Source organism: Phaenicophaeus curvirostris, chromosome 2, assembly GCF_032191515.1.
Source record: "Phaenicophaeus curvirostris isolate KB17595 chromosome 2, BPBGC_Pcur_1.0, whole genome shotgun sequence".
NCBI lineage: Eukaryota > Metazoa > Chordata > Aves > Cuculiformes > Cuculidae > Phaenicophaeus > Phaenicophaeus curvirostris.
In genome coordinates this window covers 50880662-50893128 of record NC_091393.1, presented here as the reverse complement: position 1 = coordinate 50893128, position 12467 = coordinate 50880662, and the positions used below count along the sequence as shown (strand labels likewise).

Sequence of the window (12467 nt, the reverse complement as noted above, 5' to 3'; positions counted from 1 at the left end):
GTCACTGTTGCCCCTAGCAAAACAAGCTAGCAAAAGGAAATTAATTAATTGCTACAGAACTTTCGCTCTTGACAGGGAAAGAAAGAAGTAGTTTTTCACACTCTGTCCCAACCTTATATGACAGTTAATACATATAAGTGGAGTGTTATTCAAAAATAATTTAATATCGAAGTTAAAGTCAGAAAAGATTATTAAAATGGAAAAGCAATTAGAAGGGTCAAAACTATGTAAAAATGTATTGGAACACAGCCCAAATTCAAATAACTTCTGCCACAAAAGCATTCAAGGAAGAGAAGGGACTCATTGAGTATATCCTAAAGAAAGCCCCTTTTTTTCTTCCTTCAGGGATTAAAAGTGAAACAAGAACACAATTTAGCTTGCAATAAGAAAAAAAGGCTTGTGGCTTTTTCATATCTACATCTAAGCATGATGTGAAGAGAGCAGTTCTATTAAGAAGGGTCTGGAAGGCCAAAGCTGAAAGTCAGTGCATGCAGCTCCCTTGTGTGGTTAAGTCCTATGTGTCACTGCAACAAGTTAAATCAAAACCCAAATACTTCCATTAGGGGCATTGCTGTGATCAGGAATAAACACTTTTTCTGACAGGATGTTTTAGAGGCCAAAGAATGTTAATTACAGATTGAAAGAAATGTTTCAGCCAATTATTGAGTGAAAAAAAAATAAAAATCATCAAACATTAGAAAAGCTAGCAGCTTTCCACCTTTTTAACGCCAGTATTTTCTTCTCAAAAACACTTCACACACGCAAATTGCTGGAGGGACCTGAATACTAGAGGAATTATGCTACTGAGGCTGATGCACTTCATACGGTTCCCTCTTCCATCTCCCAGATAGGCTGTGCTCTACCCATCTCAGCCACTCAGTCTGGAGATTTTGCTTAAGGCTCTGATAGAATATAAGTTACATGTCTCATACCAGCCCTCAGCGGGCAGAGGGCCTGTACTGCAAGGCATCCACAAAGCTGATTAAAGCCATTTATAATAAGCTAGCAAATATAGTTCTACACATTTAATGAAAGAAGGTATTGCTTCATACTTTTTGACATGAGATAAATATAAATTTTGTCAGATTTGCAACCTAGATCTGCAAGGGGCAATTTAGCCTCTTGAATCTCAGGATGAAAGGGAATTATTGCGCTCCTTCAACTTTTCATCCTCATTAGCAGCTTTACCAACTGCCTCTTTTTTTTTTTTTTTTGTTCTGAAACAGCACCTCAACTTTTTCTTCTGCTCTTTTTTTACCCAGCAAACAACTTTCCACTTCACTGATCTTGAAATTTCAAATCTACCTAGATTTGTTTCTTATTCATTTCCTTCTTGTTACACCCTTCTGTTTCAGCTGCAGGTCATTTTTGTTGGATTATATTGTTAATGGAAATGGCAGGAGCCTATAGGTCCTTAGGACTCACTAAGATTAACCTTTCCTGTTTCACTAGTTGAAGTGTTAGCACTGGGCCCTGGTTTTAAAGTCCCTGACTCTCTTTTTCACTCAGCCATGTCTTGGCTTTGAAGTTGGATGTTATAATTTGCTATTTGTATTTTGGTATTGCCCAGAAGTCTCAATCCCAGGTCTTTTGTGGCACAGTGTTTTCAAAATTTAGAATACTCTTATAGGCACATTTTACTTACTATTTTATACTATTTAATCACTCATAAAGAACATAGTAATAATAACATACTTTCATTATTAACTTTATTCATTACCTTATTCCTGAATCCTTATCAATAGATATTTTGTTATGAAAAGATAACTGCATAACAAAAAGGTGGGAAATGATGTATTATTATTTAAAATTATGTGCTGAAGAAGTAACCCAAATGAAAAAAAAACAGGAGCGGTCTTGACCTAAAACAAAAACTGCATTGAAGTTCCTAGGACAGATGAACAGTGAGTTTGCCTACCATTAGGACCCCGAAGTGCGTGAGGTGGTTGCATAAGCAAACTGTCTCGTTTTCATTGGACTCTGCATCCACTTGGCAGCCTGCAGGGTTCCAGCCACCACTGCCACCTGTGGAAACGAAACAGGAAAAAATCTCGCTTTTCAACACACTCATGTTACCCTCTCTTTTAACAGATATATTTTATTTATTTTAACACTTGATTATATGCAAATGCCTAAGTGTGTTCTCAAACAGAATGAGTGAACATTAACAACAATTAAAAGCAAGCATCAGATGTCCTAATTTCTGCATAGAATCACACCAGATCATTGTCCCAGTAATGGACTACTGAGAAGAAGCAATAGATGTAGATCCACAATAACAGTACGGAGCTTTTTGGTGAATGAGGGATGAATAAGACCTACTGCGTAGATCATGCATTATGACACACCTTAGTTTTACCCAACAATAAGATGGTTTTAGAACTCCGTTTTACCACACTGATGTGCTGTCTGCACCTGCCTCCCTCCTACTCATACATTCCCAGGCATATGAAAGCATATACGGCCCAGGAGCAAAGGGTCCCACCCTTCCTCTCTGCAGTGTGTAATGCAAAAGGTCAGAGTGGATAATCCCAGTGATCCCTCGTAGCCTTTAGAAAAAAACATTAACTAAACTATCCCCTACTCATCCCATCTGAAAAGGCCATTTGGAAAAATAAGTAGAAAGACTTTATTTTAAAAAATGAAATGTTAAAAAGTAACATTTATATTTCTGATTTCTTCTCTTTTCATTTTTCCCTGGTAAAATATGAACTAATTTTGTGAAATAGTTTATAGTCTCTGAACTCTTAAAGACCTTTTGCACAACTCCAGGCAAAATCCAGCAAATTACGTGACTAGCCATATAATTTTACCTCAAGTTCAAGACAGGATTTCTCAAAAGACTTTGAAGATGTTCCAAACCCACTTAAAACTCTCCCTTACTCAAGCAGCCACCAAAACTAGTTTCTTCTCTGTGTGTTTCTCCTTTGATGCATTTCTTAAGTTTAGCTTCCTAACTCGATTATTTTTTTCCTCTTTCCTTATCCTTCTGCATTCTCAGTTCTTCTGTTTGAATTTCCTGTTTTCAACTACCAATTTGGATGGTTAGTTTTGTTTCTTGCAAGACTCTCTGTCCTAAACCTCTTGACTTGAAATCTTACTGCTAAGGACTGTTACTTCTTCATGTTATCTTTTTCATCGTACAAAAGAGTAACATCTCAGTAGAGAGCTCTAAAATAGAAGCATCTGGAAAGTCATTCCAGAGGATGACTTTGTCTGTGCAACGGATGAAGAGCCTGAGTGAAACATCACACATGCGTTAGGCAGTAGCAATGAATAATGGGCTAAAATGTTGCCTTGTGGTTGTGTCTCCATGTGGGATGCCATCATGCTGACTGTCATCCATTTAGAACATGGATGACATTTGTGTAATGGAATTCCAAACGTTCAACAGGAGAAGAAGAAAATGTTTAAGATTTGTAGCAGGCACTATCTCACAATTAAATAAACAAGCATTTAAAAACAACTAGTTAAAAGTATGGCTAAGAATCATTCATATGTCCCAGTAGTGTTACTATTTAATTTGCACATGCAGACAGATGAGTGAAAAACTGCTATCAGATACAGAAAATAGAGAAACTTAATTTACAGATTTAAGGTGTTGAACAAATTTACATTAAAAAACCTTTTAAAAAGAATATTTAACATTTGCTGTTACAAGCAACTGCACTCACCAGAAGAAATGACTGTCTAAAGATGTCACCTAATTCTGCAAGGATTGATTAAGAAGCAAAATGGCCGTGACTGTGACCAATTTTGTAACTGAGACACCTTTTTTCCCCACTTAAAAACCCCAATATTTTTAAACTTACCATTTTTGTTCATATCCCAGAAGACACAGGTAGGCTTAGGATCTTCCTAGGAACACATGCAAAAGTAGACTTTGTTCACCTTTTTAGACATAAACCTCATCAACATATACATTTATAACAGAAGTTTTAAAACATATCGTTTCATTTAATAAGCAGAAGAACAAATATAATTTGGATTGCCGAAATTTTGTCTAATGTCAAATGAGAATTTATTCAGCAAGAAAGACAGATCTGCCCAGATTATACAATCCTGAGCACTATTCCTCTGCACTGTTCCTTCTCCACATCCTCAGAATGATGATGTTTTGTTGTCTCTTTGAAGTTACCTATGAGTGTGACGTCTTTACGTAGTCTAAATACTTTTTACTGTTCACTTCCTTAGGAATTCTCAGTGAGTCTTTAATGTAACTAGTCTTGAAAGCATGCAAAAGCTTGGTAAACTGAAGTGGAGGTTGTTTTGCCTGAACTTAAAATAATCATTATAAAAGAAATGCAAGATAAAGTTAATCGAACTGTGAAAACTACAAACCAGGTTATCATTACATAAACTATTTACTTAGGTATTGTATTTTAACATCTTAATTTCTCTAGTGTTATTGTCTCTTTTGGAGTAGCTACTGACAACATGCCTGAGAACAGAGTCAAGTTCTCACGTTTTTTAACTAAAACAGTATGTGCCAAAAGATTGCACTTGGTCTGCATTTGCCTAAATGAATTGCAATTATTTTTAACAACATGGTTCTGTCCATTCTTACTTTGCTGAAAACCACTTAACAACAAAATAACGTGGGGGACTATTAACAAAGCATTTAATGTTTGATCAAAGAATTTAAGCCATTCCAAAGTTCCAGTGTAATAAATTCTGTCCCTGGTCCCTAACATAATCGTGAACAGAGGTTTTGCCTACAGTTACTGGCACAGAAATTGCCTCTGAGTTGCAAAATCACTAGTGTTTCAGATAAATGTTAGATCATGAATGAAGTAGGAATGTGTGAGGATGGGAGAGGTTATAACTTCCATCTGAGTTTACGTTCTCACTCAAAATCCATCCAAATCAATCAGGCTACATGCTTAGCCTTTACTATATATAATATGCATTCCTTTTCCTCTGAACAATCAGTCTCCTTTTACCTGAATTTTGGTATGCTTAATTGTAACCTTCACATAATCCTGAAGATCCTGAATGGTTAGGTTTCCAATACTGCATGCCACCACAAAACTGGTCAAATTGGCAGGATTTTCTGCATCCTTTGAAAGATTCGGAAAAATATTTAATAAACACACAGCACACAACATAAAAGCCAAAATACACAGTTTCATTTTTGTAGAGTGCCAGAATAAATAATTGTCAGCATTTCTACACTTCTGATCATGCAATATAAGAACACTGTGTTTATAAAATCAAATTATGGGTTTGTCATACAAAAGTTTCCCTACTTTCCTTATAAACATATATAGACAGAATGATAGAGAGAGAAGGCATAAATTCCCCTTTTAATCATCATGTCTGATGCCAACAAAATTATAACTCAAACAATTTACAAGATAACAACCCATGATATGACTAGCTCATTTCCCTAAACAAGAATGAACTAGCTTTCTCCTCTTATTGTCAATGCTAAACTTTTTACCAGATGCAAAGTTTGGGGAAAATAACCTGTATTCCCTGTGTAGTTGCTTAATCATCCTCCATTTTACAATGACTGACTAAGAAGAAGCAAACAAACTCAAATCAATGTTACATACTGTAGGAGATAATATTTTCTAGAAGGTCTTATTTGATGGGAATTTAAATAGAACACTGATATTATTACCAAGAATGCCATTTCTAACGCACCATGAAAAAGTACCAGGTTGTGAGTTTTCCGAAAGAGGAGTTTTACTTGGAAACTGATGATGTATTAAAATGGAATTGCGTTGGAAATAGCATTTTCTTTTGATTAGCTTTCAATGCAACCAACATAGTTGCATGCCTGGTTGGCCTTACGGGAAGCTGGGAAGCTTGGTCACTGCCTGTAGCAGATTTTAGGTCAAATAAAGTCCATTGCCACTCACTTTCCCTCCAAAAATCTGGGCTGATAAACTCCTGAAAGCCCCTGATCCCTTCAGTCTAGGAGTTTGCTAGCCTGACAAGATGTCAGTTGTCAGCTCAGCACTGGGCTCATCAGATCCCACCACACACAGAATCACAGAATATATTGAGGCTGGAAAAGACCTCTAAGAACATCAAGTACAACCCAACACCACCATACCTAATAAACCATGTTCCCAAGTGCCATGTCTACTCATTTCATGAACACCTCCAGGGATGGTGACTCCAACGCTTCCCTGGGAGGCCTGTTCCAACACTTCACCACTTTTTCAGTAAAGAATTTTTTCCTAATATCCAATCTAAACCTCCCTTGATGCAACTTGTGGCCAATTCCTCTCATCCTATTGCTAGTTACTTGGCAGAAGAGACCAACATCCACCTTGCTACAACCTCCTTTCAGGTAGTTGTAGAGAGCGATTAGGTTACCCCTACCCCTCACGTTCCTCTTCTTCAGAGTAAACAGCCACTCCTCATGGGACTTCAGACCCTTTACCAGTTTCATTGCCCTTCTCTGGACACGCTCCAGCAACTCAGTATCTTTTTTGTAGTGAGGGGCCCAAAACTGAACATAGGATTTGAGGTGCAGCCTCACCAGTGACGACTGCAGGGGCACAATCACTTCTCCACTCCTGCTGGCTGCACCATTTCTAATACAAGCCAGGATGCTCTTGGCTTTCTTGGCCACCTGAGCACACTGCTGGCTCACGTCCAGACAGCTGTCAACCAGCAGCCCTAGGCCCTTTACCCCAGGCAGTTTTTCAGCCACTCTTTCTCAGGCCTGTAGCATTGCGTGGGGTTGTTGTGGCCCAAGTGCAGGACCTGGTACTTGGCCTTGTTGAATCTCATACAATTTACCTTGGCTCATCTATCCAGATCCCTCTATAGAACTACAGATCCCTCAAGCAGACTGACATTCCAGCCCAGTCTGGTGTCATCTGCAAACTTATTGAGGAAGCACTCAATCTCCTTCTCCAGATTACTGCTAAAGATATTAAATGAGAGTGGCCCCAAAACTGATCTCTGGGAAACACCACTTGTGACTTACCACCAAGTGGATTTAGCTCTGTTCACCATAACTCTCTGGGCTTGGCCATCCAGCCAGTATTTTACCCAGCAAAGAGTACATCTGTCTAAGCCATGAGCTGCCAGCTTCTCTAGGAGAATGCTGTGGCAGACAGTGTCAAAGGCTTTACTAAACTCCAGGTAAAGAACATCCACAGGTCTCCCCTCATCTACTAGGTGGGTCACCTGGTCATAGAAGGAGAACAGGTTGGTCAAGAAAGACCTGCCTTTCATGAACCCATGCTGGCTGTCCTGCAGTCATGAGAGCCAGAGTAACTTCAGTTAAGTGCAGATTACCATAAGAAGAATATTTCATTTCTTAAGAACCATATACATGAGCTTTCAAACAGTATTTCAAATAATACTGGAGATTTGTGATGTAATTTCCTAAAAACTTCGGAATTGCAGAGGAATGAAAATGCGATTTTCTAGACAGTTCTTGAGCACTCAAATAAGAGAAAATCTCATGGCTACCACCTAAATTTCAACATCTGACAAAGTCTATGAAAGCCTTTGGGCAGATTTCTATAGGTTTCAGTGGATTCAGTCTCTAGCTGATAACAAAACCTAGAAATAAGTATCATATGGTCTTGTCAGCAAAGGCAATTTAATATATTCTTACTTGTCCTTAGAAAGAATTAGAAATACGGTGTCCATTAAAGTAAAATACAGATAACTGTTTATTTAGCTATAAGGCTGTGCTCAGCTAAAATTAGGGACAAGCTTTTAGCCAATACAATACACAGAGGGACAAAGTAAAGCAATGCTGAGGCTAGCATCAACAATGTGAATCTGATCTAGTCTAGACAATCATTACAATTCACATATTTATCATATTTGCACATTATTTTCATGGCCTCAGAATCAGAGGATCATCCTCATCAGAGGATGATCCTTCCAACCTAACTTTAGACATATAAAAAGAAGATGTCCAGAACTGAAGTAGTCATTCTAGTCAATGAAAGGAAATTGGTACATCCAAAGCATAATCCACGACAAGCCTAAATCTGTATTCTTCTGGTTTCTTTATTAAATATATTAATCCTGTTGTTTTTTTTTTCAAAAGTAGGTTTAAAATTAATACTATTTCAAATAGTTACAGATATTCTGGGGTGCATTTCAGAAGGCAGCTGAGGGTCATGGGTATTTTCTTACCTAGATTATCTGAAGAATCTGGATACACTGCCAATAAAAATGATAATATAGGAACAATACAATACTACAGAGTTCTGCGGATGCACAAGAGACAAAGGTCACTGGAAATATTAATGGGAAAACAAACTCAAGTATTCTGAGGCTCAGTGTACAGTTCACTATGAAATAATATTTCCTTCTTAATTAACTTTTTTTTTTGAAAATAGGTATGGTTTTGCTTGGTTTTTTTTCCAAGCTGTGAACTCTTCTTGAGGTTTTTTTTTTTTGTCATCTGCCATGCAGGAACTATTTATAATTGCCAAATCATGGGACTCAAAGGAGAAAAAGTTCAATCTACCCGAGTCCTTTTAGTTTCAAGGCACAAGTACTGCGTGTACACAGTGCGTAGGATGTGCTTATGAGAATACCTTTATGAAAAGAAGAACAGTACATATAGAAACAAATGCTCTCTGACTGATGACCAACAGCCTAGAGTTTCCAACTGAAAATAAGCAGTCAGCTGGATATGACTGTCAACCAACCCTTTTAAGGAAAAGAGAAATAAAGAGTACCTGACAGTGTTACAGGCCAAGTTCCCTTCTGATAGAAAAGAACCTGGCTCCATTAAACATCAAACACCTATACTAACACACTTTAATGGAAGTTATGCCCTTTAAGAGTCCTTGCTTATAAGCATCTGGGATAGAGTTTTTCATAAATTAAACTTAAATTCAACTTGGGCACTTCCACTATTTTGCCACTCCCAAGCATAACACTGATTATAGTGCCTACATGTGTTATCACCTTCTCATTCCTATAACTCATGAGATGCTGTGAAATTATTACACTACAGGAAACTCAGCAGCTGGCTTTGATACACTCTAAAATGACTTCAAACACATTGAAGATTACCTGAAAAAGACCATTTTTATTGAAGAAAGTAAATTGAGCCCTGGATATCACTTCAAACTCATCTTGACTTAAATTCTTCAGTAAACTTGGTGGCAGAACAACAGAAGCAAAGGCATTTGTCTGATCCTTGTCAAAATCTACCTGTTAAATAAAACCAAAAGAACACATTCAAACAAAAAACCAAAATCATCCACTGTCCACAACTGGGCTCATACCCTTACAAAAAGATATCTAAACATGGGCCTAGAACCAATCAACACTAATCTGTCTTGCACCTATGAAAGAGCTGATGCAATAAATATATTAAAAAAAAAGGCTTAGGAGGGTTTCCTCGCCTTCCAGCATAAGATTAACCTTTTGCTACAGAAACATTAGATGAAACAAACAAACTCCTCCGCTGCTACAATGATGATTTGGAAACAATGAGATGGCAATAATGGCAGTCATAATAATTTTCAGCAGACTTCAAGATACTTTTCCTCATATAAAACAATGTCGAGACCTGAAAAATATGGTCTGTCTCCTTCTTTATGGACTTGTACTAGTTGGCTTGATCTGCACATCTGATTTAATTATCTTACAATAATTAGTAGTTACAGAAAGGAGATTTTAAAATAATTATTAGTGTCACCTCTCTAGATTTATGAAGTGAGCAGGAAATAAATGAGAATGCAAACTTGCATTTGATTAGCTGCCAGGCAGCAATTTTATGACTGCAGGCTCTCCTACCATGGCATACTCAAGGTGTGCCAACCTATCCATCAAAGGAACGGGAGCAAGCCACCTCACAGTGGCTCTATAGCAAGTGTTCAAGAATTTTACAGTGAGATACGAAACTCCCACTCACGACTTCTCCAGAGGCAGCTTGGTCATGTATTTATGCATCTCATGATCAGTCATTGTACAATTCTAAAAGCACCATTAGACCATTAGCTAATAGGTAGTTAAAAGCCATAGGCTAATGATGGATTTGTTTAATTTCTAAATTTTCACTGATTTGCTGTGAATAACAGTAAAGGAAATTAGTAAGAAGTGGTTCATAGATATCTCCCAACAGGGTTAGGTGCAGTTGAATAAAAGGTTTCCAAAGGATAATTCTGCCACATTAAGCAGAAAGTGTGTATGTGATAAAGATGTCCCATTAGGTATTGTCTGCAAATAGAGTGGAAGAGGCTTCTTTTTAAAAGTACAGATATAGTACAGGAACAATTTCATAATATGAATCACCAAAAGCTAACTTTGTCAAAGGTTTGGCAAGAAACACAAAGACATAGGGAACTGAAATAGAATCTTTCCTAATTGCCATGGATACATGTGCTTGATATCTACTTTAAGAAAAAAATATGAAATAAAAACTGGAAACATTCTGACATACAGCTTGAAGAGTTTAATGCTCCCTGATGATCTTGGATAGATCATTGCATCAGTGGTGAAAAACCTGGGCTTTCACAAGAGAATTTCCCTCCAGCAGGAATAGCCAGTATGTTTCCTGATAGGCATGGAAAATTATAAACAGTGACCACAGCTGCTGCAGACTTTTCTGGTAGGAAGGATGCTAAGAATTCTCAATCAGCTGTTGGAAATGTGAAAGTCTGAGTACAAACTCATGTTCCAATAGGAACATTATAAACAATTTGACGGAGTTTGGATTTTATGATTATTTAGACAGTGCTATAATAAATGATTCCAGGGGAAGAAAATTCCTGGATGTCCTTAAGCCACAGATGGTAATTCTTATTACACATGTGAACATCCCAAACCTGGCTTCAGAATTTTTCCTTTCCTCTTTCCATAAATACAGGATGAAACATGGAGGAGAAACATACCTTTGATAACAATCAAAGAACAATTGTCTATTGAACTTCATTAATAAGAGAGCTAAACAAAAACAGATCTACAATCATCAAAAAATTCTAACAAAATTGATTCAAAGAAATTTTAGCCAAAAATGACTATGAATATAAATATGTGAAAACTCAATTACATGAAATACATTTGTATCTATTTAAACTAGCATTTCAGTTTTGATTCAAAGTCTTCATACGTATCATGTAAAAGGCCTGCAGCCTATTGTACTACTATTACTTTTTCTAGCACTGTCTTCATCACTGTTTTTTATTTTTAGAGTACACAGTACTTTATAATATAATCAGACATTTATTAGGATTGTTGTCTCGCCAATTTGGAGAAGGAATGAATCTGGTTCTGTAAGATGGTAATACTCTAGTGACTTAGTCTTTAACTGTTTTCATAAGATCATGTTTTGTTTGAATGCAGTTTTGGTTCCCCTGGCCCAAATGACTGTAGATTTTTTAATATTTCTGTTAATCTTTTCTGTGTGTTTCTCCTGGTAGGGCTCACTGTATCTGAATAGTTAGACTCCTAGGAAACTCAGATTACATTACCTCTGTCATAGACTTCTTATATAACTGTGAAAAAAAATACATTGTACTACACTTTTAAAATGCAGACAGTCATACAGTCAAATTTAATGCATCTCAGCACCTCATTGCTACCGATTTCAACAAAACCTATGGAAAACCCCTATATGTGTTATTTGCATCTCAAATGCTATTTCATAGCTTTTACACATTTGAGCTGTTCCATTTGTGAAAAAAGAAGAAAACATACTTTTGAGGTGATGACAAATATCTTAGCTATAGCAGCCTATCCAGATACTGTAGTACTGGAGACCACTCTTCATTTTATCTGTTTCTTTTTCATCTCTTGGCTGGCCAAGGTCCACATGAATGTCTTTAATTGCCTCAGACATCCCAAATGACAAGCCTATCAACCTGCATGTGGACAGCTGGATCAGCCTTAGGTCTCTATTAGCAGCAGGTGCTTAAACTATACTGGAAGACTGAAGACCTATTGTATCTGCAGAAATCTACATATAGACACCTACATTTAGATACCTTATTCTAAAGCGGAAATGCATCAACAGAGTTGTTAGCTAGTGTACAATGGGCAACACAGCAGATTTTTAAAGATTGTTTCCCCTTTTCATTAAAAAAAACAAACGCAAAACTAAAAAAGAAAATGTCTGTTCCGTATTTGTAAGCAAATTACTTTTCATCCATACAGAACATGCGAGTTTATCTGGGTTTCCTGTCCCTTGAGGAAATACTACATTAATCTGTTTGGATGATTGCAGGAAAAAGGAAATAGAAAGTAGGGGGAGAATTGGGAATTGTAAGTGGTTTTATAGGAACCGCAGTAAACACACTTGGAACAACAGGCACATTTCATGTTCAAATGCAACCGCTTGTTCCGTACCTGGAACTCAGATGCATTGTTCTGTGGACTGACACTGAAAGAACCACCTTTGAATGAAGTTGAGTTTATAGATGACACTCCGAGTGCAAGGTTTCTTGTTGAAATACTCATGGATGGTCCAGTGAACTGGATCTTTAAAGCCAAGGCATCAATAGTTTTTAGAGCTCTAAAACCAG

The 12467-nt window shown here is 37.1% G+C and overlaps 1 protein-coding gene across 5 annotated transcripts in view; it reads right to left on the bottom strand.

The window, feature by feature from the left end:
• Positions 1-12467, bottom strand: part of ADGRG6 (adhesion G protein-coupled receptor G6) — a 124344-nt gene that overhangs the window by 27323 nt on the left and 84554 nt on the right. For all 5 annotated transcript variants that reach the window (XM_069852021.1, XM_069852022.1, XM_069852020.1 and 2 more), the window contains 5 exons: positions 12292-12457; positions 9013-9153; positions 4944-5060; positions 3813-3858; positions 1919-2025 (listed from right to left, as the gene is read on the bottom strand). In XM_069852021.1, coding sequence (XP_069708122.1) covers positions 1919-2025; positions 3813-3858; positions 4944-5060; positions 9013-9153; positions 12292-12457 — 577 coding nt within the window. The remainder of the gene's footprint in view (positions 1-1918; positions 2026-3812; positions 3859-4943; positions 5061-9012; positions 9154-12291; positions 12458-12467) is intronic.